Source organism: Eretmochelys imbricata, chromosome 3 (genome assembly GCF_965152235.1).
Source record: "Eretmochelys imbricata isolate rEreImb1 chromosome 3, rEreImb1.hap1, whole genome shotgun sequence".
NCBI lineage: Eukaryota > Metazoa > Chordata > Testudines > Cheloniidae > Eretmochelys > Eretmochelys imbricata.
Genome location: NC_135574.1, coordinates 130,601,398 through 130,627,946, shown reverse-complemented (window position 1 = coordinate 130,627,946; position 26,549 = coordinate 130,601,398). Strand labels below are relative to the sequence as shown.

General features: G+C 42.6%; 1 protein-coding gene across 1 annotated transcript; it reads right to left on the bottom strand.

The window, feature by feature from the left end:
- Window positions 1-1,215: 1,215 nt before the first annotated feature.
- On the bottom strand, window positions 1,216-26,472 carry TAF5L (TATA-box binding protein associated factor 5 like). The gene is made up of 5 exons (XM_077813393.1): window positions 26,223-26,472; window positions 19,610-19,754; window positions 12,453-12,557; window positions 9,000-9,724; window positions 1,216-2,021 (listed from the first exon to the last, which is right to left on the bottom strand). The coding sequence occupies exons 2-5, from the start codon at window positions 19,749-19,751 to the stop codon at window positions 1,224-1,226; spliced, it is 1,770 nt and encodes a 589-aa protein (XP_077669519.1). The 5' UTR covers window positions 19,752-19,754; window positions 26,223-26,472; the 3' UTR covers window positions 1,216-1,223.
- Window positions 26,473-26,549: the final 77 nt, after the last annotated feature.

Here is a 26,549-nt window from a genome sequence, read left to right as displayed (position 1 = left end):
TTCACCTTCCACACAAATCAGCGCAACCCTAAATTTCCCACAAAGAGACTTATGCTTTTTTTTAAACTAAATGCTTTTAATAGAAAACAAAATACAAAATAACTCTTTCCAGAAAGCAGAAGTATTTAATCTTCACTCCAAATGACAAATTAGGACTTGCTTTCTCCTCGGATCCTGATTTTAAATGCTGACGATTTGTTTCACAAAGTGTTCATATAACTGATATTGCAACATTTTGAGAAAAATCCAACACTGGCAAAGCTACCTCTGTGTATGCACAATAATTTAGTAATACTATTTTCCATTTCACGTTGTGTTCCCTTCCCATCCCCCGAAGATTGCCAACTTCCATTTGCTGAAATATTTTTGGTGAGGCGCAGACATGGCCCTTTCCTATGAGGAGTTCAAATTTCTGCTGTTAAGTTCCATCAGGCTCTCACACTCTTCTACGGCCGGGGTGAGTTATTAATCACCCCCAAATCACCACTCTCGCCTACTCACTCCACCTCTAAAACACAGTGCAACCAGATTTGGAAAATCCCAAATTCCTGGATCAGGAACAGTTACAAAATATCACAGGCAGTGCCAGGAATGGAACCCAAATGATAATGCAGAGATGGGTTATGATGTCAGATTTCCCTCCCCTTACTAAAAAAGGTGAATTTTTTTATTAGTCCAAAACACTTCAGTAGTGCTATTGTGAGCTGTAGTGATTGGGACCATTACTGTAAATAGCCATTTTCTTTAATATAAGGGTCTTAAATTCTGGTCCTCTGCAATACCAGAAAAAAATAAAAGCCAACTGGGCCAGTAGTTACACATATGTGAGCACACTCACGCCTCCGCTAATAGTAGGTAGGATACGCCCTCAGTCAATGCAGAATATTTAAGTGCAGGTCAGCAGCTTGTCCAGTTGATAATTTCACTTGTCTGGACTAGGCTTTTGGTTGTCCCAAGCTACTGGATAACAGGCTTTCTCTTCCCCTCTTCCCCTGCCCTACCAGTATCTGACTAGGTTAAAGTTTTCTGCATTCCCTCTTCCTCTCTCTCTGTTCAACGGTATAGGTCATTTTATGGGAAAGCCATTTGAAAATATTTGCATCATTCTGAACATGTCTGCTAATGGGAGAGAGGAAGAAAGTGTTTCACAGTCAGTAATTTAATCTTAGCTGGTAATGGATTCTGGCATTCAATACACCCACCCACCCACCTCCCTAAAAAAATTAATGTTCCTGATTTTCTTGTGCAATTCCAGTCACCAGAAGAAGATTACAGGCCATAAACTGTACGCTCAGTACACTATTCATCTGTCCAGTATATACACCAACCAGTTCACTGGAAGAACCATCTGCAGGGGCATTGCAGTATGTGTTCCGAATGTCCCAAACCCGAATAGAATTGTCCATTGATGCAGAGGCAATCAAACTGCTGTCGGGACTAAAAGTAAGGCTGGTTATATTGTCCGTGTGCCCCCTCAGTTCTTTGTAAAGAGTGCCAGATGCCAAGTCCCACAGCTTTAACCGCTGGTCTTCTCCTGCTGAAGCCAGATACTTACCATTGGGAGAAAATGCAAGTGCTAGCACAGGGCCACGGTGACCTGTGAAGAGGCGCACAGAGTTCCCCTGTTGAGTACTCCATAAGCGCACAGTTTTGTCTGTGGATCCTGTAGCCAAGTAGTTGGAATTGGGGTGAAACTTGACACAGTCCACATCTGCTAAGTGGCCTGCATATATTCGCAGTGGGTATGTCCGATCAAATGACCAGAGTCTTGCTGTGCGGTCGTGGGAACCACTGGCAAAGTACAGGCTCCAAGGACTTATGTCCAAATCCCAGACAGGGTAGGCATGCCCTTGGTACAACACAGTGTTTGTAAAACTTCCAAGGTCCCAGTATCTGATGGACATGTCCTCAGAACAAGATAAGAGTCCCGAACTGTCTGATAGGAACCTTGTGCTATACACCGGTCCACAATGTCCTCTCAGTATCTTCATTTCTGTGCCTACATTGTCATCATCTTCCTCCTGGACAATGGAGAAAACAAGAGAGGATATTTATTTGTTGAACGAGAAGCAACAAGTGAAGAGTGGTCTGAAGTGATCTCAGAAGATCCTCTCCCTTGCCACCACCAAAAAATGGAGAACTAGTGGCAGAGTTACAGATATCCATTCTGTGTAACGTAGCAATGTCCACTTCTCGAGCATGTTTGCTCCATGCTAGATCTTCTGCGGACATGCTGAAAGGGTTTTGGTTTTATCAAGGTTTTATCTTCACTTTCCGTACCCCCATTCCCATCTCTGAAGGAACCTTAAATTCAGGGTTTGTCTACATGGAGACGCTCAGGAAAGTTAATCCAATTTAATTTATAAAGTGGATTAAACTACACTAAAAACCCTGGGGGGATGCTCTTATTCAGGATCAAAGTGGCTTTAATTTGGTTTACCTTAGTCCACTTCCAAAGTGAATTAAACTAAATCGAATTAAAGAGACAAGGTGCGTGAGGTAATGTCTTTATTGGGGACCAACATGGCTACAACAACACTGCATAAACCAAGTTAAGGCCACTTCAATTCTGAATAAGAATTCCACACAAGAGTTTAATGTGGTTTAGTTAATCCACTCTAAAGTCACATCTTTATTTAATTTGGTTTAATTTTCCTGAGTGCCCTGTGTAGATAAGACCTGAGATTATATTAAAATAGACAAGAGAGGCTATTTTAAGATGTATTCTTTTCCAAATTTCTCCTCCTTTGGCACACTTGCTAAACTCATTTGGTAACTTCCTACTCACTCTCTACTAAGCTCTTGGCAGTAGTGTGGAAACAGATTTTGGCACCTGATGCTTTGGTGTAGTTATTATTGGAAATGTATGTCACTCTGGATAAAAGAAACCCAGACTCCTAGCAGAAAAAAGATGCAGCAGACTAAAAGAAATGAAGGGCAAGCAATAAGCAATACTACTGTGCATTTCCTCCTCCCAATGCATCCGATGAAGTGAGCGATAGCTCACAAAAGCTTATGCTCAAATAAATTTGTTAGTCTCTAAGGTGCCACAAGTACTCCTTTTCTTTTTGAGGATACAGACTAACACGGCTGCTACTCTGAAAAGAAATATAATAAAGTCACAAATCTTTCCTTCATTAAAGCAGCACCCACAGGAATTTTATGATCTGGTTTACAGCCAACTGAATCTCTATTATGGGTGTGTGGCACAGAGACTACTGGTTCCTACATGCAAAGCTCCATTTTTAGCCAAGTGGCCTTCTCTGCCCTGGATGGAGCATTGCTTGCTGGAGCCTGCACTGTCAGTGAGCCACATCTCCATATTAAAGGTCAGGGCTTGCAATCTGCAGCATATTATGTTAATCAGTTGCAAACCTACGATTCCTGACAAAGTTGCCAATAAGAGCCCACTGAGGTTTCCTATTTTACAGTGCAATTTTAGTAAAATGCATAAATCCAGAATTTTAGTTATATGCCCTCCCAATCAATTACGATTTCTAGACTATCAGCAAGCACGTGTCACTTCTCTTCTGCTCAGAAGTAATCTTGCATTCCAGTAACCTTCTTCTGTACTCAAAAAATTCACCCAGTTATTTACAGACCACAAATCTTTCACTAGTTGAGGACTGAGTTCCATTCCTTTGTTTCCAGTGTCACACAAAGAACATTCTACACTCCATATTGTATTTTAGTTGAGTATTTCACAGAATCATAGAAATTTATGTCTGGAATGGACCTAAAGAAGTCCTCAGTCCCGGCCCCTGCACTGTGGCAGGACCAAGTAAACCTAAACCATCTCTGACAGGTGTTTGTCCAACTTGTTTTTAACGCTTCCAACTTTCCCCTGGAAGCCTATTCCAGAGCTTAACTTCCCTTATAGTTAGAAGTTTTTCCTAGTATCGAACCTAAATCTCCTTGCTGCAGATTAAGCCCATTACTTCTCGTCCTACCTTCAGCGGACACGGAGATCAACTGATCACTGTCCTCTGTATAACAGTCCTTAACATATTGGAAGACTGTTATTGGGTCACCCCTCAGTCTTCTTTTCTCAAGACTAAACATGCCTCGTTTTTTCAACCTTTCCTTGTTTTCTAAACCCTTTATCATTTTTGTTGCTCTTCTCTTGACGCTTTAGAGCAGTTAGAACTGTAACAGAATTAGGCCTGCGCTGTCATCAATTGTGGGAGTGGGGGAATCCAGTCTCTTCACTTCAATCTCTTTGGTCACTCGATTACAGACCTAAAAGTGGCAATTCTTCAACAAAAAAACTTCAAAATCAGACTCCAATGAGAGACTGCTGAATTGGAATTAATTTGCAAACTGGATAAAATTAACTTAGGCTTGAATAAAGACTGGGAGTGGATGGATCATTACACAAAGTAAAGCTATTTCCCCATGTTTATTCCCCCCTGCCCCCGCTGTTCCTCAGACTTTCTTGTTAACTGCTGGAAATGGCCCACTTTGATTATCACTACAAAAGGTGTCCCCCCCACCCCGCTGGTAATAGCTCCCCTTACCTGATCACTCTCGTTACAGTGTGTATGGTAACACCCATTGTTTCACGTTCTCTGTATATATAAATCTCCCCACTGTATTTTCCACTGAATGCATCTGATGAAGTGAGCTGTAGCTCACGAAAGCTTATGCTCAAACAAATTTGTTAGTCTCTAAGGTGCCACAAGTCCCCCTTTTCATTCTCCTTTAGTAATTTTTCAGAATTACTGCTCCAGACATGAAATGTGACAATACATACTTTTCTTTGATATATTATAGCACTGAGCATAACTGAGAATATCAATCATCCCTTCCAAAGAAGTTACTACTGCAGGTTAGAGCAGTGTGAACAATTTGTTTCCTCTACATTTCAATATGCAAAACACTACCCTTTTCCAAGCCAACTACATGCATTAAAAATTGTATTTTATTATTTGTATAATATGGTCTGAAAAAGAAAAAAAGAATTTTTAAAAGAAAGTATTAAAAGAACTTTCCAAATGTCAATCTCTGGTATGAGATTTTTTTTTTTTTTTTAAATCTACTCCCCACTGGTGAGTAGGAAATTTCGCCAGGGAAATAAAGGACTTGATTTCTACAGAACTGAAGTGTTTTTATTTTTAAAGCCCTTTTGGTTGCAAAGGTTACCTTCCAAATGTGAACCAGTGCAGTGTCATCTTCCTGAGTCTACAGACAGCAAGCTCAATGTGCCCTTGCTGATGCTCAAATCTTTCTCTTACATCAGCTGCTGTGTGACATTAATTTAACTCTGGTAAGTTTCACTGCTGCTGTTTGTATCTCTGTGGGCAGTAGTTAAATTAACAAGAATCATGGTGATTTAATTTTATTCTGCCACTACTTGGAAAAAACTATGAGCAGCAGATGCAGGTACTTGAGAAGGACTCATAAAGCAGGCCGAAGGACAGGTAGAATAGCAGAGAGACTCCGTTTCCCTGCAGACATACATGCACACCGAGGGCAACAGCAACCAACACTTGTGGAGAAAACAATTAAGGCTGTGGTATATTGCCTGAAACTAATAGGAGGTGATTTTGTGTGTGTGTAAATATGAGCATGCATACGCACGTGCGCACACACAAATAGTAAAGAACTATTTTCTCCCACAGGGCAATTTTTTATTTTTAGTATTGTCCCTAGAGCCAGTCTGTTTTTATTAATTTTGGAAACATTTATATAAAATCCCTGAAGTTATTCTTTTTTAAATGACAAACATTTCATCCTCAAACCCTTCCATCACAGTCACATGTTGGGAAAAAGGGCCAAACCCAGCCCTATACCCTTCTGCCCAGCAGCACTTAGAAAGTGAGCCAGGCCTCAAGATCTTTAATGGGAACAATGTTGGGGCCAGGCAGCATTTCATTCTTCCACCCCCATCCCTCCACCAGCAGATAATCTTGGAAACCTACAATATCTCTCTTGTCCTGCAGAGCTCCTAAGGTGTTCAAGAGGGAAGCCCCATTCCTGCATACAGCTGCACAGCAGGGGAAGACGCTTGCTTTGAAGAGCCCCTACCCTCTGCTAGAAAAGAGACTCTGCAGGACAGTCTTCAGGCTGCTTCCTCCAGTATTCCTCCTGCCTGGTACCTAGTGGCTGTTAACCCCTCTCCTCCACTCATAGGCCCCCTACCACTCAGTATCTTCAGAGCAGAATTTAAGCAGAGCTGAGTCTGACTTCACATCAGAGTTTAGGAGCAACCACTCCTACAGCTTGGAACAAAAAGCAGTATTTTTTTGCTGTTCATGTATATAGTCCTAGACACTTACATGACAACACTGCAAAGAGGGCAATTAGGAGGCTATTTGCACAGGTGCAAAATCACATATTACACTGGACTGAGAGTATACAGCTAAATGAGAGAATATTAATATAAAGCCTATCACACATGTGATTATAAAGACAATGGACTTGCCTTACCCCAAAGGGCAGGCTGAAGCCTCCAGTACTCTTCAGAGATGAGACATCACCAGCATGTTGGGGCATTACACTGAATAAGGAACTTGCTTTTCAGCCATGTAAATTGGACCTGCGAAAAGCCTTTTGACCCTAATAATTTTAGGGCATTGTGCCAAATGGAAGCAATTGCACTTCTGTAACACTCATGCTATGGGAATTATTTTAATATCCGAATGTCTCTTTTTGTTCATACACAGAGATGTATAAAAAACCTGATAGTGTACCACCAGTGCAGTTACAGCAAACGATCTATTGAACACTGGTGCAATCTTACAATTTTACATCATGAGAAACTGAATTTAGCCATTTAGTTTACTGCAAATTAGAAACAAAGTTGAAGGCAAATTACTTTAGGCACTAAGGAAATGCAATAATCTCCCCAAAACCAAAGTATCTTGAGTGAGGGAAGAAAAACAAGACAATAAAGAAACCCTGTACCTCCAAAGTGAGGCATCACCAAAGGCTGTTCTAAAGCACTCATTGCTGTAGCATTCAGATACTTTTTAATCTATGTTATCCTGTGTATTGTATATTTTCCACAGTCACTGATCATTTATACATGAACAGCTCTCCCAGATACAGCCTTTCCTTTCACTATCACACATCATGGCAGCTCTGACCAGCCAGAATGCTCTTGCTCTGCCTATATAGGTATTTAGGGCCTCCATCCCAGTTGTATCTGAATGCCTGTTCTCAAGTTTGAACTCCTGGATTCCTGTGGCAGCATATTCTCATTAGTGGGCTCTCCATTCTGGAATTTTTCTCTTTCTAGCCCAGAATTTGGCAATCTTAGGACATGTTGCAAGAAGCGTGTTCGTCCAGGTTTTTCCTAAAATTTGGTCCTGCTGTCAGGATGGTTGGGGGTTTTTTGGTCAGTGGGTGAAGGTGGTGGGGCAGAAATTGCTTGGACGTGTGCTAATTTTTGACAAGATATTGTTTTAAATTTGCATAAAAATATTACAATAGACACAAATGTTAAATAATCAGCAAGAGCCATTTGCACGCAGACTTCCAAAGCCATTTCAGAATACATGTAATGGTATGTAAACACTTGCTAGCAAGAAGCAATATACACTCCAAATACATTGGCAGTGTTTTGCTATTCAGAAGTTAGATATGTAAACAGGGGAATTTATATACCATAGGGCAGCCTGAAGCCAAAAGGCAATCTGAGGTGATCTGCATATTTGTCAGAGCACTGATTCAAAGTGACAAGTCCTATGGACTCCCAGAACCTTATGATGAAGGTAGTTCACAGCCTGATCTTGGGATAGCCTAAGCTACCAATTTGTACACCCACCTGAACGGGTTAACTCAAGTCATACTGAGTACTGAGCCACATTGCTACTAAGCCTGGAAGTCTGCCCCAAGATGACACACAAAACAATCCCTCCTCATAATTAGGGCTCTGAGTTCTCTTTACTATGTCAAAGTAAACAGTCCCTCACTATCTAGATGCTACTGGGTTTTCTTTAAAGAGCAACACAAAATAGCAAAGCAGTAGCGAGAGGATGTTCTCACAGGAAGCTGCTGAGCACAAGAATGAAGGACGCCTTGCTTTGAAGGATGATTAAAGAAAGTCAGAGTCACAAGTCCTGATCTCCTAATCAGATGCAAGGTGCCACATGGGTGGCTGCAATGGGAGGGCAGAAATGGGGCAATTGGCACTAACTAAAAGAGATGTGGAATAAACTAGATGATGCCATCTAGCAACGCCTTGGGGTGAAGGCCAAGTATGCAAAGAGATACGCATCATTCTCCTCTCAAACATTACAAAGATAGACTAGCAAGTCTCTTACATTTCTACAATGCAGTTTCCTTAATATAGACAGTTCTGCATACTTTCTCTAGACTAACCATTTACCCGCTCATCTGTTAAATCACAGGTTCTCAACCTTTTTGGAGCCTCCCTTGAGACAGTTTGAGAAACGGGCATGGCTCCCACTTCCATGACTCCTCACACCAGGCCCAGACCCCTTCTGCTCTCTTCTTTTTCTGTCCATTTTCTATCTCCTACCCTCTTCTGTCTGCTCCTTTTCCCCTTTCTTGTCTTGTTTTCCCTGTTAATTTTGCTTTGTATTGTCTTATTCACTGTTATTCGCTCTTGGTATCCCTCCAGCCTCACTCGCAGGCTACATGCTTCTGGGGGTTGGGCCTCCACTAGCGGTTCAATGGTGCCAGGTTGCATGTGTTCTAGTGGCTGAGCCAAGTACAGAGGGAGCAGGAAAAAAGCAGCTAGGACTGGCAGGCTGCTGCCTGAGCTTGTCCACATAAAATCCTCCCACAGCTCTCTGCATTAAGGGCTGCTGCAGGAGAAGAGAGGGATGACAGTAGCTCATAAAAGACTTTCATATTGGGGTGGAGCAGATTCAAGGTCATTCAGCTTTTCAGTGCCCTCACAGTTCCTCTCCCCTGTTCCATGAAGCCCTATTCCCACACTCAAATTAGAAAACATTTCTTTTAGCCTTTCTAATATAAATAGTCTTCACACATTCCAAAATGTATAGGGTGAAAAATAAGGATATTCAGACCTCCTCATCCACGATGTCACAAGCCAGACGGATTCTGGACACATCTACAAGATGAGGCTCAGATTTTAACTTCCTGGATCGCAAGCTCCACAGCTTTACACAAGAATTATCAAACCCAGCAGCAAGCAGCTTGCTATCCGGCGAGATCTCTGCTGTGTTCAGCAACTGCTCTGTGTTATAGAAGGCATAGAAACATATGGTGGTTAGTGAAGGAGGCCCGTCCTTGACTCGTTTAATGCTGTCCTGAAGTAAATCCAGCGCTGCTTCATTCTGCAGTATGGAAGCAGGCATGTCTGTCGTTTCCAGGCCATTGCTCTCGTTGCGTGAGGAGCTGCCACTGGCATATAGCTGGTAGTCCGTCCTCTTGGCAGGCTGCACATCCAGGTGAATGTGCAAGGTAAGAACCTTGCAAAGAGCATTGTTGTTGTCACTTTGGAGGTAGCGGAGAAGGTAGTTGTAGCTGTCTTCTTGAAGGCGGATAACATACTTGTTGTCCAGAAATGCCCGGAGCTTGAAGTTGGACAGGATGTCTTGAATTGTCAGAGTAGTCTGCAACTGCTCAATGATATCCTTCTGGCTGGCATTCTGCAAGAACATCCCATGGAAGCGACTATAGAAACTGTCCACTGTGCTCTTTAGGCCATTTTGGACCATGTTAAGATGGAGGTAGACGAAAAGGGGATACAGAAGAGGCATCACTTCATGGCTGTGCTGGGAATCTGAATCTAAATCAAAACACAACAACAAGCATTATGGTTTCTCTCAATCTATTTTCTGCTAGGAATATAAATCAAGACAATTTATTCAAGCTGCCTTCAATGGCGTAAGAAGACAAATGTCTAGCCTTCTGTTGGTGTTTCTAAATAAATACTTGGTGTCCCTAAAGGGGGTATAGGGAATCTATTCCATCTCTGATTTAAAATACATTTTCAGCTCAGCAAGAGGGAGACCGTCAACATAGAATTCATTTTGAAATAGCTTACTTCTGTTACTAAGAGCCCTTTCAATTAAGGCCAATTTATTAAAATACACACCATAAGCAACATGACAGCTGGAATTTCTTTTATGAATTTAGAAGAAAATTTTCCTATTTTAAATGCTCTATGTACTGAAATAATTGCACTTTAAGATTAGGATACGTTAAAAAACATATTTGTACACCAGACCTCTGTGATGTTTAACACAGAATTATTTACCTCCTTTATTGGGGCCTGTACTGAGTGGTTTTCCCAACTTCAGTATAACTTGAGTTTGGTTTTTTTTAAATGCATGGAATTGATTCGCAAATGAAGGAAGAGGAACATCCTCACAGTTTATTTTGAAAACGTACTGCAACACGCTGTGTGCTCCACAGTTTTATTTCTGTCCCTGTTCTCTCTCTCGTTAGCCAAAACAAATCCCAATAGTAATTTCTAGAACACAGTGTCATGTACACCTGATGGGGATGCACCGTACTTTGACAAGACTATATCTGTGTAACAACTCCACCCCTTTTAAGCCAGCTGCTTGGGGCTGTTTTTCTCCCGGGTTCAACTGGCTGCAGGGAGCTGTAGCATGCCAAGCAGTGCCACAAAAGCCTTGGCAGCATACAGGGCCACAACAGCAATTTACCAGCAGCTCAAGCCTCAACATTTGAGTATGATGCATTCAGATGAATGGAACAAAATATATTTTAAAAGCCTTAAAGGCGGGTCTTTTTCATCCCTTTTTATTTCTTTATTCCCATTTCTCTCTGCCTCTTATCTTTCCATACATCATTTTCTCTTTTTCCTTTCAAATCAATGAGAAAAGACAATGGAAAAGAACCTAAGTATTCTTCCAACACGTTTTCCTTTCCATCCTGCCATTTTACCTCTCTCTCTCTGTCTCCTTTTGTAAGCCTCTCCCCCGTCTGCATTCCTTCTCCCTTCTCTCCCAGGTCATGGACAACCAATTAGTGCTTTGCACATGCTGAACTCCCAAGCTGCCAGATGGTGCTCTGTTCCATTCCCATGCCTCAGAAGTGCTGAGAGGAGCAGGACCTCACTGAAGAAGAGGCTACCATTTGGCAGGAATGAGGGTGGGAGAGAATGGGAACTGCAGGAGCCCTACAGGAATGCACTGCTGAGAAATGTGCAACAGCAGCTTTTCAGTGCCAGTGGAGACAAAGATGGCAGGCAGCAAGCTCTTGGTGGGCTCCATTTGGCTGCCTGGCTGCAGGTTACACATCACGGATGCAGATACGAAAGTAGGTTAAAGTTCAAGTCAGAAGTGGATCAAGCAGGTAAGATCAAAACCAAAACAGAAGGGGTTAGAAAAGGGGAAAGCAGCTGACAGTTGGAGGCTTGAAGGCGGTCTTAAAGGGCACCTGTGAGCCTCAAAGAGAAGATGCTAAGAAAACTGCTCCCCGTGTCTAATACATGAGGTTTACCTGCAATCCTGAAAAGAATGTCCACACTTTTCAATACTATCTCCACCCGCCAAATCATAAAAGCATACAGTAGTTTGGTACCATTGCATTATTGATGGTCACGATAAGTCTACAGACCAGCTACATTATATATCATGATGGGAAATCTTCCCAACTAACCCTCCTCAACTCCAGCAGGAATATTAATCCTAACTTAAATATAACTGGAATCAATAGAGCTCTCCCTACAGCCATGAAGGGTGGCAGTCACACACAACACTTTGATTGGCCTCTTCTGTACTCCTTTCCCTGGAAGCTCCTCCCATTTTTTACTGCTACCTACCCCCCCAACGGTCTTTTCGTTTCTAGAAAGATCAATTTTTCCTTCTTTTTGGGGGCACACAGTGATAACGTTGTTGGTTTCCTCCCCACATCCTCTCATCCTAAAAACTTTGGAGCAATGCTCAGGTAAATTTAAAGGAACACAGTTCCCCTTAAGATCTAGGCAATCAAAACGTGAGTTAAAAATAGCTTCAGGCAGTCAGATACCACAATGTCTGAAAAGCTAAAGAGAACAGAAATAGAATAGTACTACATCTCCCTCTAAAATGATCTGTCAATTTTAGTGATTTTACAATCACACTTTCCTTTTTTAATTTCTTAAAAAAATAATACACCTCTCCCGCTCTCCTGTTGCTGCATGGAAGATCCACACAAACATGAGGGTAAACTGACCGACTGAGAAGGGAAACAGCAAAACTGACTATGCTCAAAGTGCTGTCAAATGCACAGAGTAAACATACTGAAAAAGATAAATATTTCTCTCTCTAATCTTTCAGTTGCAGTAATCTTAAATGTTAATTTGTTTTACTTGTTTTTAAAGGTAAGTGGTCGAGTTCCTTTACTCACTAAAGCTACAGGACTTCAGATTTAGGTCTCTTGACACAAAGTCACCCATTCAAAAAAGAATTTTAAAGACTTTGAGCGAACACTGTACGCTATACAAAATTAAAAATGTATACTGCCTGTCCAGAATCTGCTATCCTCCTCCTGCAGCTGCTTACCTGTGAGAAAACTGCGTAATCGTCCAAACTGTACTTCATATTGCTGTGGCTCTGCCATGCAGGGAGCTGCAGACACTACGTTGGCACAACCAGATTCAGATTGGACTGGGGGAATAAAAAAAAAAATTAGAATCCAAGGGTGTTTGTATCTCAAAGTGTCAAAATTCATAGCACAAAACTAAACAAAATGCAACCAAAGAGACAACATTTCAGGATGAATGTGGGCCATGTAATCCAAAGCATTAGATACGGTCTCATGGGGCATTTGACAAACTATTAATCCAAAATTACATAAACTAGGGAAAATGGAAAAGGACAAAGGTTGCACACACTAAGTACTGTACTGAAAGCTTGACAAGAAACAATAGTTACTTACCCACTGTTTAATTTTCAAATAAAGCACAAAGTTCTCTGTCTCAAAACATTGTTACAGATCCCTTTAAATTGCTACTAGATAATTCAGCACAGTCCTACAACTCTGTGTGTGCTAAAATAAATCATTCTTATTGAAGCAAACTTGTGTTTCTCTCTCAAATGAATCTATCACACGAAGTGAGGAATTTCCAGAGAATCTGAGTTCTACAATTGAGGATATTAAATCAGATTATCAAATTTCTTGAGTATAGGGGACTGCTTACCAATCACAATTTATCTGTATTACAGCAGTGTCCCACTAAAGAATCAATGCTCACAGATTCCCACTAAAGAATCAATGCTCACAAACTCATATCTTTACTTCGTCAAACATCTAGTTTTTATCAAAACGTATCCTTATGCTCTCATGTTTCCCTGACTCCCTGCCCAGAGCCCCCTGCAGCAACCTGCACCCCAACCTCCTGCCCTGAGCCCCCTGCTGCACCCCACACCCCTCTTGCACCCTAACCCCCTGCCCTGAGCTCCCTCCCATAGTCCGCACCCCTCCTGCACCCCTGCCCTGAGCCACCTCCTGCACTCTGCACCCCTCCTGCACTCCAATCCCCTTCATACACCCCACACCCTCCTCTGCCCCAATCCCTTGCCCTGAGCCCGTTCCTGCACACCACACCCCATCCCACACTCCGCACTCCCTCCCACACCCCAACCCCCTGCCCTGGCCCCGCATACACATGCTATAGCAGAGCTGTATCCACCAACTGATCTGGGCAGTATCTTTTTACCAGCCTACATGATACAAAATACGGAGTAATTTGCAGTAGGGAAGAAAAAGACCGTGTAGTGGTGCTTGTGACTACCTTTCCAATGGAGTTTTGTTTTGACAAATACACGCCATGGCCAAAAAAATAGGTATTACATTGTTTTTCAGAAAGATCAATATTAACTCTGGTAAAGATAGCTCTGACGTATTCAAAGAAGGGATCCCCATCAGAGGAAGGAAAACCAAAATCTTCCACTTCCTACACCTATACACAGGTCTCTGAGATTCTAAGCCAGGGGTGGGCAAACTACGGCCCGCAGGCCGGATCCGGCCCCTCAGGGCTTTGGATCCGGCTCACGGGATTGCCCCCTGTGGTGCCGCAGGCCCCACGCCGCTCTCAGAATCGGCTGGCACCACATCCCTGGGGGGACAGAGGGCTCCGTGTGTTGCCCTTGCCTCCAGGCCCCGCCCCCCGCAGCTCCCATTGACCAGGAACGGGGAACCGTGGCCAATGGGAGTTTCAGGGGAGGTACCTGGAGGCGTGGCAAGGGCAGTGCGCGGAGCCCTATGCCCCCCCAGGGGCCGCGCAGGGATGTGGTTCCGGCCACTTCCTGGAGTGGCGTGGCGTGGGGCCAGGGCAGGCAGGCAGGGAGCTTGCCCTGGCCCCGGTGCGCAGCACTGCCACCCCGAGCCGCTTTAGGTAAGCGGCGCCAGCCCAAAGCCCTCCTGCACCCTGTCCCCCAACTCCCTGCCCTAAAACCCTTGCCTGCACCTCGCACCCCTCCTGCACCCCAACTCCCTGCCCTGAGCCCCCTGTCGCACCACGCACCCCTCCTGCACCCCAGACCCCTGCCCTGAGCCCCCTGCCACACCCCTTATCCCTCCTGCACCCCACCTCTCAACTCCCTGCCTGCACCTCACACCCATCCTGCACCCCAACCTCCTGCCCTGACCCCCCGCCGCACCCCACACCCCTCCTGTACCCCTGCCCTGAGCCATCTCCTGCACTCTGCACCCCTCCTGCACTCCAACTCCCTTCCCTGAGCCCCCCATACACCCCGCACCCCTCCTCTACCTCAGTCCCTTGCCCTGAGCCTATTCCTGCACACCGCACCCCCTCCCACACCCTGCACTCCCTCCCACACCCCAACCCCCTGCCCTGCATACACTTTCCCCACCCAGATGTGGCCCTCTGCCCAAAAAGTTTGCCCACCCCTACTCTAAGCAGACTACATCTGTACACTATTAAATTTTGAATGTCAAAATGTAAATTTAAAAATTTTTAATAATGTCTTGATTCTTTTGCTCTTCCTTCTCACCTGTTTTTTTCTTTTTACTATACTTTTTCTCTGTTCTTATTAATGTTATCATTCCCTCTTTCCTTTACTCCCCTTCTTTTATCCATGCTTATACTCTCCTACATCCTCTCCTTCTTCCCATCTGTCTTCAATCCAACCCCCACAATTTCTTCTTCGGTCTCTTTAATCCTAATCTTCATCCTGGTTCCCCTCTTGCTCTCTCGCGTTCATAAGACTCAGCTATTACAGGCCTGGAAGCCTATAAACAAAGTTGCCAGTTTCCACATGCTGAAGAGAGAAAGGCCAGTCTCCAGCTTACCCCTGTTGTGTTGCACTGGAAAGAAATGGAGATAGCGTTGAGCCAAGATTCACATATACCCTAGCATTACCCTCACCCCTCCTTTATAACAAGTAGGCATATCTTCCATTGAGTTAGGGAAATGCAGTGGTCATGTTTACAAGTTCCCAGGGCTGAGTTCAATTCAGCCGCAGGAGCATAAAGGTAGGTGCAAAACTGCAGCCCCCACTGTGAATAAACCCAGTACTAGTGAAGTTACATGAATAACAATATCCCACCCCTCCCAAATCCCCTATTTCCTAAATATGCACGTCTAAACCCTGTTGGAAGATTGTTTTCCCATAACCCAGCTACTTTGGAAATTCAGAATTGGTAGGAATTCCATGCAGAAGCAAACAGTAAGGGACTGAAAGGCATACTGTGGTGCATAAAATCTTAGAGGCGATGTAAAAAGAAAAAAAAAGTATATATTTATTGAATGACTTCAAATATGTTTTTCTATTTCTAAAAGACAAAGTTATTAGGATCACTTAATGCCAACAGTTCAGATTCTCTGTTAGTGCTTGGACTTATGGCTCAAAAAAGTCAACATTCTCTATTAGAACTATAATATACAAACTTTGCTCACGTTAACCTAAAAAAGCATTGCACAACAGTTTACAAAGTCAGCTGCATCAGTCATCTGAACAGCCCAAACAGTAGCAGACCCAATTACAAGAGCTTGCCTTTTATGCGACTCACCCATGTACGCAAATATGGCCATTCTGTAATAAAATCTCTTTACAGGGTTAAAGAAAAGAGTTAGCGTCAGCTCTTTAGAATGTTCCAGTTTCACCAGCACTACCCTTGGCAATAAGTCCTGATTTTGACATTCCCGTAGGCAATGGGAGTGATCTGTCACTCTGCCCATACCACACAGGTGCATTCTACTGAGTATCACTAAATCTCCCCTTAGCCCTGTGTAACTGACTTACTTTTCGAACCAAGAAAATAACCTTACATGTAAGACAGAAGGGTGTTACCTTTGAGTAGTTAACTCGGCTAATCGGGCAGTTATGTTGTTGCGATTTGCTCTCTCAACAATGCCTCTGATGCTCATTGCCATCATGCAAACAGTAAACAGATACTACATATGAGCCAATTATAAGCAGTTAGAATTCTAGTTCTTCCCCTTCCTGACATTCTACACAGGAATCAAGAACGCAGTCACTCCCTAAAAATTTCTCTGAAGCAAGGAGAGCTGTTTTCAGGTGTATTTTCCTTCTGAAACAAATAGAAAGATTTTGGGCCTACATATACACATTTATTTCAGTTCTACCATGGACAGTTTTCCCCCCCACCCTCTCCATTGGCCATGAGCGCATCGATTGATAACATCTGTTTCCTGATTTCAGTTCCTGTAAATGGAGCCAGTTACGTGACCCGCTAATAGATTGAAAGGAACTATCCTATCTGAAATGATGATCTCCTTTGTAATTTTCTATTTTGGCTAACGAAAGTGTTCTCTTCAGCTGATACACACAGTATGGCTACTCTCACTTCTTTTTTGTCTGTTAGAAAGTTATCAATTTACCTCACCCCCAGGTATATGTGTATATACCTGTATTAGAAAACCCTACTGCAGGTTCACTTGGTGCAATATGCTTCTAGTCCCATAAAGGGCAGAAGATGAGCTGGGACGAAGTTCTGCTCCCCAGTGTGTATGCCCTAAAACAGGCAAACAGCTAGAGAGATATAGTGACAATATCAAACATTTGGGATGGGCTGAGGTAAAGCAATTCTGAAGGAAGAAGGAAAAAGTAAGTGCCAGTATAGGAAAGAAAAGGAAAAGTGTATAAATCAAATATAGAGTATGAAATACATCTAAAACAGCAGAAACTACAGTACAGGAGACAGGCAAGAATAGTATGTAAATGACCCAGAGAATTAAATGAAAAGATTGTTGTTTAGAAAACAATATGGCGAAAACTAGAGGAAAAGCAAGGGTGGGTTTTGTTAGGGAGTCAGCAGGAGATTTTTAGGAAAATTGATGAAAATAGTCATTCCAAGAGGCTTTTCTATTGTAGTCTAGTTATCAGTCTTCAAGATCAAGGCAACCTCCATTGTCAGGATATGTTGCAGGAAGACCATCCAACCTCCATAGTCTGGATCAGCCCAGTTTCCATTTATATATTTGTTTGAAGTCACGAAGAAAGAACTTTCCAGAGGTTCACTCTCACCTGGAGAATTGTAACTTATGCACATTGTGCTCCCACTGAACATGTCTGAAATGAACTAATAGTGACCACCTCAACAGATGACCGCTGACAGCCCAGAGTTTGGGATCTAATGAAAACTGATGACTGCGTTCTGGATCACCAGCAACAAAATCCTTGAACTGGCAGGAGGATACACACTAATAAATATAAATGTATTTACCGTGTTTGGTGGTCATTTAAAAATATACAGGTATTCATACTCTCTTATCTAAATTAGGTTTTTATTTGTATGCAAAATAGTAAGATTTGCATACACCAACATAATCCCACCAGCATCTACTGTCATACTTTATGTCACTGAGATTATGGCTCCTGAGTCCTAATCTCATTATTACACTGCCTCCCTCTTCCCCACTGAAGCCTTCAGCAAAATCGCTTCATCTTTTTACTTCAGTTGCATCCTGTTTAAAATGAGAATACTTCACAGGTTTGTTGTGAAGATTAAATAGAAGCATAGAAATGGAGGACTGAAAGAGACCTTGAGATGTCATCAAATCCAGCCCCCTGAGGCAGCATCAAGTAAACCTAGACCATCCCTGACAGGTGTTTGTCCAATCTGTTCTTAAAAAACTCCAGTGATGAGGATTCCACAACCTCCCTTGGAAGCCTATTCCAGAATTTAACTATCCTTATAGTTATAAAGTTTTTCCTACCATCTAACCGAAATCTCCCTTGCTGCAGATTAAGCGCATTACTTCTTGTCCTATCTTCAGCAGCCATGGAGAACAATTAATCACCAACCTCTTTTAACAGCCCTTAACATAATTGAAGACTTATCAATCCTCGGTCTTCTTTTCTCAATACTAAATATGACCACGTTTTTTAATCTTTCCTCATAGGTCAGAATTTCAAAATCTTTTATCATTTTGTTGCTCTCTTCTGGATTTTCTCCATTTTCTCCACATCTTTCCTAAAATGTGGCACCCAGAACTGGACACAGTACACCAGCTGAGGCCTTACCAGTGCTGAGCAGAGCGGGACAATAACCCCCTGTATCTTACATACAACACTCCTGTTAATATACCCAGAATTATATTAGCCATTTTTACAACTGCATCACATTGCTGACTCATATTCAATTTGTGATCCACTACAACCCTGCTATAGCTATTGACTGAAAATGGTTTGAAGATGAAAAGCCGTAAACAAGCACCAATTATCATTTATCTTAGATCTATAAAGAGTTCAACCTTCCATTTACCCATAGCATGCTACACTCTGCTTCAGTATTGTGGTGGGTCTATTCTAGAAATGGAAAAGATCTATTTATCATCTTCTAGTCCATCTCCCTGCCAATGCAGAATTGTACAGTAACTAGTATTTTGTCCAGGCAAGATGTACATGTCACAAGAAACAGAGTGTGTACCACTCCCCTCAGGAGGCTGCCACAGGCTGAGATCTCACTGACAGAAGCTCTTCCTCCTCCCACCAAACATTCAGCCTATATTTTCTTTTACCTTTGAACGAGTTTCATCCCTCATTATAACCCCCACCCCACCCTTTGGTATTTACATTCTTGCAATATTTGTGGACAGTCGTGTCCCTCCCCTTCAGGTTCTATAATGAAGAGTGCCATAGACATGGTTTGAAAAACAAACATGTTCCTGGGGCAGAGGGGGATATGTTGTGGGTGGAGCAGACAGCGCAGCAGAGATCCAGGAGCTCTTAGAAGGGACAGGGAGAGAGAGTGCACATATACACTTTCCATTCCAGCCATTACAGGGTTCTTTTGAGGGATGTGGAAGGGTCTTTCAAAACTACATGACAACTACTAGCCAGAGAAAGAAACAGTTCCTGTTATTTTTATTTCATATGATTCTGTGCTTCTGCAACACAAAGTTGTACGGGCTTTTCCTATTCATACCCAATTTTACCCTTAGGTTTTTTTTTGCCATCAGTACTCACCAGGTTTCTCCTTCCCACAGAGCGTAAATGAGTATTTCAGAATATTTGCCCACATTAATTAGCTTACTTCTTCTCTATCGTTAATCTTTTTCTTCTTCTGACCATGTTTCTGGATTAGGCCCCTTTACATTTTATTTTCCCCACTACTGTTTGTAACTCCTCCCAGTTTAGTATTTGAAAATTTCCCTCTGAAAATAAAAGTTACTATGTAGAAACTTGGTATTTTCCATTTCTCCTCCCATAAGTATCCATGGAAAATTTACCTGTGAGATTAGCTGCCATCTCTTCAGCAGTCTGACACAGCCTCAGCCCTTGTTTTAGGGGACCTTCCGAGTCCACGTACTGACGGCGCTTGAGGTAGCAGGACACTGCCATCTGAATCTGTTCTGTGCGTACGCGTTTCATGACCTCCAAAAAATTAAAAAAGATGATAAGGCATAAAAACACGGTTTACAGGTAGGTTATGTAGCTTTTTCCACAAACATAGTATCTGCATTAAACTTGAAAACAAATGGCTCAATGCTTCCATTATACTAGCAACCACAAAGGCAGATTCTTTAGATACTGAAGTATGAGAGATACCCTTAAGTGCTCATCTCCCAATATCTCAGCATAACTAGACACTGAAAGAGTAAGAGAGAACTGCAGTGGTTAGCCAAAAGATTTTATTTAGCTAAAAGAACATCCATTATAAGGTAGCAAAAGTAACTTGCAAAGTTTGCTTTTTAAATTCGGTTGTGCCTTTCCCTCACCCTCTTTTTCATTGTGATGTATAAGGACGGTTTGAAAGGTATGTTTCTCCTACTTGCTTTTTCACATTACAAATTCAGGTCCTGTTTAGCCTTAAGACTCTGATGACTGGAAAACCAGTGAAATTACATCACACGAATGAAAGCTGATCAGCAAAGAAGGCAATACATTTTTAATTATACAACTTAAACCTTTTTTTAAAGGAAGTTTAAGAGGCAAGAACTAACATTATACAACTTCTGGGACTTCCAGGAGGTCCTCCAGCAAAACTTGGGAAGACCACAATTAACATTTCTATTACTTCAAAGGTAAGAAGCAGAAGTCTCTGCACCCTTCTCTCCCTTACCTTCCCCCCATCCAGCCACCCTTTTTCCACACATCTTTTTGGGTCATCCTTATACAAAAAGAAGCAATACAAGTTAATTAGAAATTATTTACAGTAATGTCAGTGAATTTTGCAAACATTTTCTAAAAGTGTCATAGCTTCATAAAAGAATGAGTCTGATGCTACTTGCATCAGCCTATAGTTTGTGACAAACGGAACATTGGTCAGATGTTACTCGAATCCCCTTTGCCCACTAATGACACTTAGTCAAAAAGCCATAGATTCTATTCAGAAATTTAGGGATGTTTAAGAGCTTTAAATGAAATAAACATCAAACAAGGACAAACGGTTTATTAAATATCGATTAGTGCCAATTTTCTTCTACTGGAAAAACGAGCTAAAGAACTTCAACATTAAGTCAGCTTCCTACCTCTCTACCCTATGTCCCTGTCCCCATTCCCACTACAAAAAGACCTGCATTTATTTACCATAAATACGTATGTTTTCTGGTTTGAGCAGCTATGTTTTATGAAGTGTAACAGTTCTCAGACAGGCAACATTAGTTTTATGGCTGTCCTTTCCCAAAACAGAACAAAAGTATTTTAACAGCTTTTTAAAGAGCATGACAGTTGCTTAGCTTTTGTTAATACTCACACACATTTTACAGTTTACAGAGCAGTTAAAACAATTAGCTCTTCTTAAAGTACCCAGTGGGTGTGGATATGAAATTTTAGCAATAGTGGAATTTTAAGAGACCTGTACTATTACAAAGCCATATTTGCTCTGGGGACAAGTTTTCCATCTGTTCACCTAAGTGAGTCAATTGTGGGGGGCCACAAACAAGTGGGTTTTTCAAAGCATTTCTAAGCGGCCTTATTAAATGAAGAAATTGTATGATTCAACCACAGCTTCCTCCACTCAAAAGAGCTAATAAAATCATATAAATCAATATAAGTTCTGCTGATATCTTTAACATTTCTCTGCAGAAGGGAGAGATAAAAGGATTCTATTCAAGTCAACAAAAAAGTGAATGTAGAGAACTCCAAACCCTAATTCCCACCCAGAGAAGCTTAAATCATATTCAGAATCTGTTTTGTTGAAGTCCTGTGTTTTACCCAATACTACAGCTAGTATAACTGATGTATAAGTGACTCACCCATGCTCAAACTAAGGCCTTATCGATGCTTACTCTGTGCACACATTTAACTAAATCAGTTTAGAAACAGATTTAATTAAATCTGTGAAACCCCTCTTGTAAAGGCTCTTATTTCATATTATGGAGTACCTTAAACTAAGTTATTTTACATCTTTTTTTAACCAACTTAAACTAAATCACAGTGCCACTCTTAATTCAAAATATGTGCATCTACAAAAGGGCTTTGCACTGATTTAACTACATACGTTTCTAAACCGATTTAGTTAAATTATTGCATAAACGGTGTGTAGACCAGCCCCACACCAGTGGTTCAATATAAAATAGAACCCATAACCACCAGTCTTGTTTTTTTGCTTTAGTCACAGCCTTATATTTCATTACCAAAACTAACATAAAGCTGCATCAAGGAGAGGTGCTCACACATTAGAACACAGCTCCCTTATACAGCTGACTCATAATAAGCCTGTAATGAGTGAAGGGAATCACTCATTACATTGAGGCACAGAGGTGCAGAACTCTAGCAGATCCTATAAAATAGTAATGACGTAAGGGCTGGAGGGGAACAGAGGTCAGTCTTCACCAGCAATTGCTGAATCAAACAGATGACTAATGGAGAAGAGGGTAAGTTTGAGGCAAGGGAGAAAGACAAGAGTTTAAATAGGGCTCTCAAATCCTCATATACAGGGATTGGGCATTTTAGGGATGTTAGACCAATTAGATTAGAACTTGCGATACAGATCAGTTACTGGCAGCTCGTTCAGGCTTGGACTTTTCAGAGCTTTGGGGGTAACAGGAAATCCTAGCTTTTTACATTTGTAGAGCTCTGTGTGGATACAAAATTTGTATCCACATCCGATCTGCAAAAATGGTCCACGAATAGCCATGAATATAAAGTGGATATCTGTGAATTTGCAGGGCTCTATACGTTTGCAGGAAAACACTTACGCCCCTTCACTCTCTCCCTTGCCTGCAACAGGACTGGGATTGACACTAGGAATGACATCTCCTAAGAAGATTTTTTTTTTCCCTGTAGATAAGGGATGATTTAAAGTTACCAAATAGGTAACACAGGCAACTGAGAACTGAACTTAAAGAATCTAATTAACTACTTATGCTGCTTAGCAATTCCACTTTTGTTTACTCTTGTCACCAAATAGGAACTGCTTAGATGATTTACTACTGAGCATATCCCCTAAAACATTGCAAATGCATGACATTACTGCTACAGGTGCTATGGTGGTCCACTAAAGCCTCTCTCCTGGAAAGTTATTTTTGCTCCAGCTGTCTATAGCTCAGCTCTACCACTGGCTACCAGACCTGACTCCTCGTGAGAGTTATAATGGAAGCAGGGAAATTATCTGCAGTAAGAGACACAGGAAGAAAAGCCCCCAAAACAATATTCCTAAAGATACTTTGATTTTGATGGCCATTGCAGAGAGCATATCTAAATAAACGTAAGAAATCAGCCATCCAGAATGCTGTCAGCAAGGTTCAAGTTAGGCCAGATCACACCAGGTCAGAGACCTAGATCCCCCCCCGCAATCTGCCATCTTGTTCTCCAAATTCTCAATTTTCACTTAAAGTCTTTTGGTCTCCTGATTGTGGAGAAAGCATTTAAAATGTGAAATGACTAACAGCTGCAACAGCCTGAGTCCGCACAAAACCTGAAAATCACTCACAGGTCTGAGCTACCTGATTCTTCTTAATGGGGCATCAACATAAGTGCCCAGGGATGATAATAGGTCAATATTGTTAACTCCTCTACTGCTTATCAAACTAAGAAAGAAAGGAGGGGGAAGATCACGTTATGAAGCGCTGCAGTCTACACAGAATTAAATATCTTGCTTTGATGTCATGAGGGGGTGGTAGGTGGGAAAACTACTTTTTTTTTTTTTTTTGTGAAGCCAGAAGCCCACAGGGAGCCCCAAAGGGGGTGCCAATCCCACAGAACCCAAGCCAAGCTCCCCTTCCCCAGAGCAACAAGAACCTAGTCCAATTTGGTGGTTAGTGTGAGGCCAAGGGGCACCCTCCCTGGCTACAGTGGTTGTCGCTTCTCCTTCTGGAAGCTGCTTGCAGACTCAGGCAGACCCTAATGCAGTTATGCTCTGTCCATGTTTTCAAGCTTTTCTTCGCATACAAAAGAGCTAGTAACAACTTTTCAGAAGCCAGCTTAGATTTTGAACTCATCACATGACTGCAAGAACTGGGGCCTCTGCCTTTGTTGAGAACTGTGTATACAAGCCTCCATATGAAGAGTCAAACCTGACCAGCTCAGCAGAGCACCAGTGATCATATTTTGAACATCTGCAGATTTGATGGTGAATGGTGTGTCAAGCATTGACTTGCAGGCAGAGTATTACTGCCTTTTATCCCCAAATCGAGTCCTCGCTTTCAGGTCAATGTTCTGTTACTGAGAGGCACCAAAATTAGAGTCCATGTACAGTACAGCGTAACTCCATTTTTGTATGGGGGCTTTCATATAAACTATAATCCCAGAACACTTTACAGAAGTACATGGACTCTGCCAAAAAAAAATCATTATTTCCAACATTTTTGCCTGTGTCACTGACAACTGAGAACTGAACTTAAAGAATCTAATTATTTATGGTGCTTAGCAATTTCACTTTTGTTTACTCTTGTTCTCTCTCAACTTCTCAGTACTTCAGTGTTTGGGTCAGAAATAATACAGGGAAATGTTTAATTGCTTAAAAGCTACTGCTTCCAGTCAAATTTTTTTAAAAAAATTATTTCATGGCACTACTTCTACTAGTCTTAGGGTTCTGTAAAAACTTGTTTTTTACGAATTCTAAATGTTTGCTCAAATTTTACTTAAGTGCCCCCATATACAGTAAGAGAAATAGAGGTCCAGGTAAGTGAGACAAGATACATTGTAAGCTGAAAGGGAGATTTAAGGAGGTGCAGCAAAATAGGAAAAGCATTCCAGATGGTAGAAACAGTAAGCAGGGGTAGTCAGCAGGCAGAGTGTAGGCCAAATCCTGATCACCAGATGCTTTTGAACAGACCATGGAATCTTTTTATTTACTTGTTATCATTATTGTTATTGAGGTGTGAAAAATGTTTCTCTGGAGTCTGGACCTTGACTAAGAAATTTGAACCTTGACAAAAAATAATTTGACTACCTGCAGTGGAGTTTGGGTTCAGAAATAGAGGAGACAGTGGTTTTAGTGGGAGTTGTGTCCATTTACACCAGACCTGTATTTTGGGCACAGTCCATAGAATAAGCTTGACCAACCCCATGAAGGAAGTTTCAAGAATGAGATTAAATGGCAAGCTTTGTCTGCCTTATTTCCTGTGTCCCACACAAGCATGATCTATTTTATTTCCACCCACAATAGATCACCCTCTCCTTTCAAATTCTAATACATCCCTGCCTTTCTTAAAGTGAAGCTGGGGGGTCAAATCTTACTCCAAAATTAGGTTTTGTAAAAACAAAGTTAGAGCAAAGTTTTTTGCAGTTTTTTGCAAAACCAAAGTTAGGTTTTGTAAAAACAAAGTTAGACCCATTTCCATGAATTTCCCCCCTCCCAACTGAAACAGTATTTTTAAATAATAACTTTCCTTTACAATGTTTGTAACCCAAACAAAACACCACTGAGCAAGCGCATGAAGACCAGAAAATGAAAATAATTTTTTCATTGCATAAGCATAAAAAGAAAAATCCATAGTGACATAAAACAGATTGTCAATAAATCCTGATTTTTTAACTCTTTTAGAGTTTATTTGTAACACATAAGAAAAGTTTGGTTTTTACACTGCAGTTGTATTTTAGAAGGCAGCTTTGTAAGAATGGGAATTTGTGGTTCCCTATGTCTCACTGAGCTCAAATCAAATCAAATGTGCTCAGTAGAAAGTCATTCATAACTCCCAGACCTACAACCTGGGAATGAAGCCAGGTTTTTGTTTCCTGCTTGTGCATCATCAACAGCATGAGATTCTGCAGACCAACTTTTCCTTCAGTGCCACTTGGGCAACCTGATTAGCCTTCAGTAGGGCTGCACAGGTGTCACTGAGGGCAGAACTGGGCCTGCAGGGCCTTTAGTGCTGGCTCTGATGCAAACGGGAAAGCCCCAGCTTGATCTTCAGATCCCAGACTCTGGTTGTAGGGCTGGCATTTACCAAAGTTACGGTTTTGCTACATGTAAGCTGAGCTCTTGTGACCTAGAATCACCGAGACACAATAATCAAGGAGTCCCGCAGGGCCATTTTTACAGGGTCACTTTTCAGGGCAGAATCAGTTTGATAATCCCCCCAACCCGCCAATAAAATCAGTGCAGAGCACAGAGAGGAAGAAAGCCACGGGCAGAGAAGGCAGCAGCCGCCAGGGGGAATCAGGAAGCTGGGGAGGAAGAAGAAGATAAAAAGCAAGAGGGAGCAGAGGAGAAGCGGATGGGGAGGCAGGGTCGGGGAGGATCCTCATCCCGCTCTCTGTTGCTGAGGCTGCACCGCTGCAGGGAAGGCAACTGGTTCCCGTCCCCTCGCAGGCGGGCGCAGCTGCATCCCCGGTGCGGTGTGCGCCGCCCCCCCCAGCCCAGGCCTGCCTCCTTCTCCCTCCCAGGGCCCGGGACGGCTGCCGGGCGCGTTGCACGGGGCAGCCTGCTCGCGCGCTCCGCCCGGGGCCACTCACTGAGCATCGCAGGCGGCGGCGGCGGCTTCTGCTGCTGCGGGCACAAGGCGGAATCCTGGGCTCGCGCTGTCACTGCGCCCGCCGGCGCGAGACGCCGCTCTCCGCAGCGCGCGCGCAGCCAGCGCCGCCTCCCTTGGCTGCCGCTGCGGCTGCCTCAGTCTCCGCCGCGGCTCGAGGCAGCCGCTCCATGACTGACTGACACAGAGAGAGAGAGCGAGAGCGAGCGAGGAGAGCTGGGGCGGCTGCCACAGCGCATGCGTGATGCACCCGCCACCCCCCCCCACCAATGGGAGGCCCTCGCCGCGGCGCTCGGCTAGCGCTGCCTGG

Excerpts from the sequence above, each read along its gene's own strand:
- TAF5L (XM_077813393.1), bottom strand. The coding sequence starts at position 19,751 with ATGAAACGCGTACGCACAGAACAGATTCAGATGGCAGTGTCCTGCTAC. Across the intron at positions 12,558-19,609 it reads GATGGCAGCTAATCTCACAG|TCCAATCTGAATCTGGTTGT; the intron begins GTAAATTTTCCA and ends TTATTCCCCCAG. Across the intron at positions 9,725-12,452 it reads ATTACGCAGTTTTCTCACAG|ATTCAGATTCCCAGCACAGC; the intron begins GTAAGCAGCTGC and ends GTTTTGATTTAG.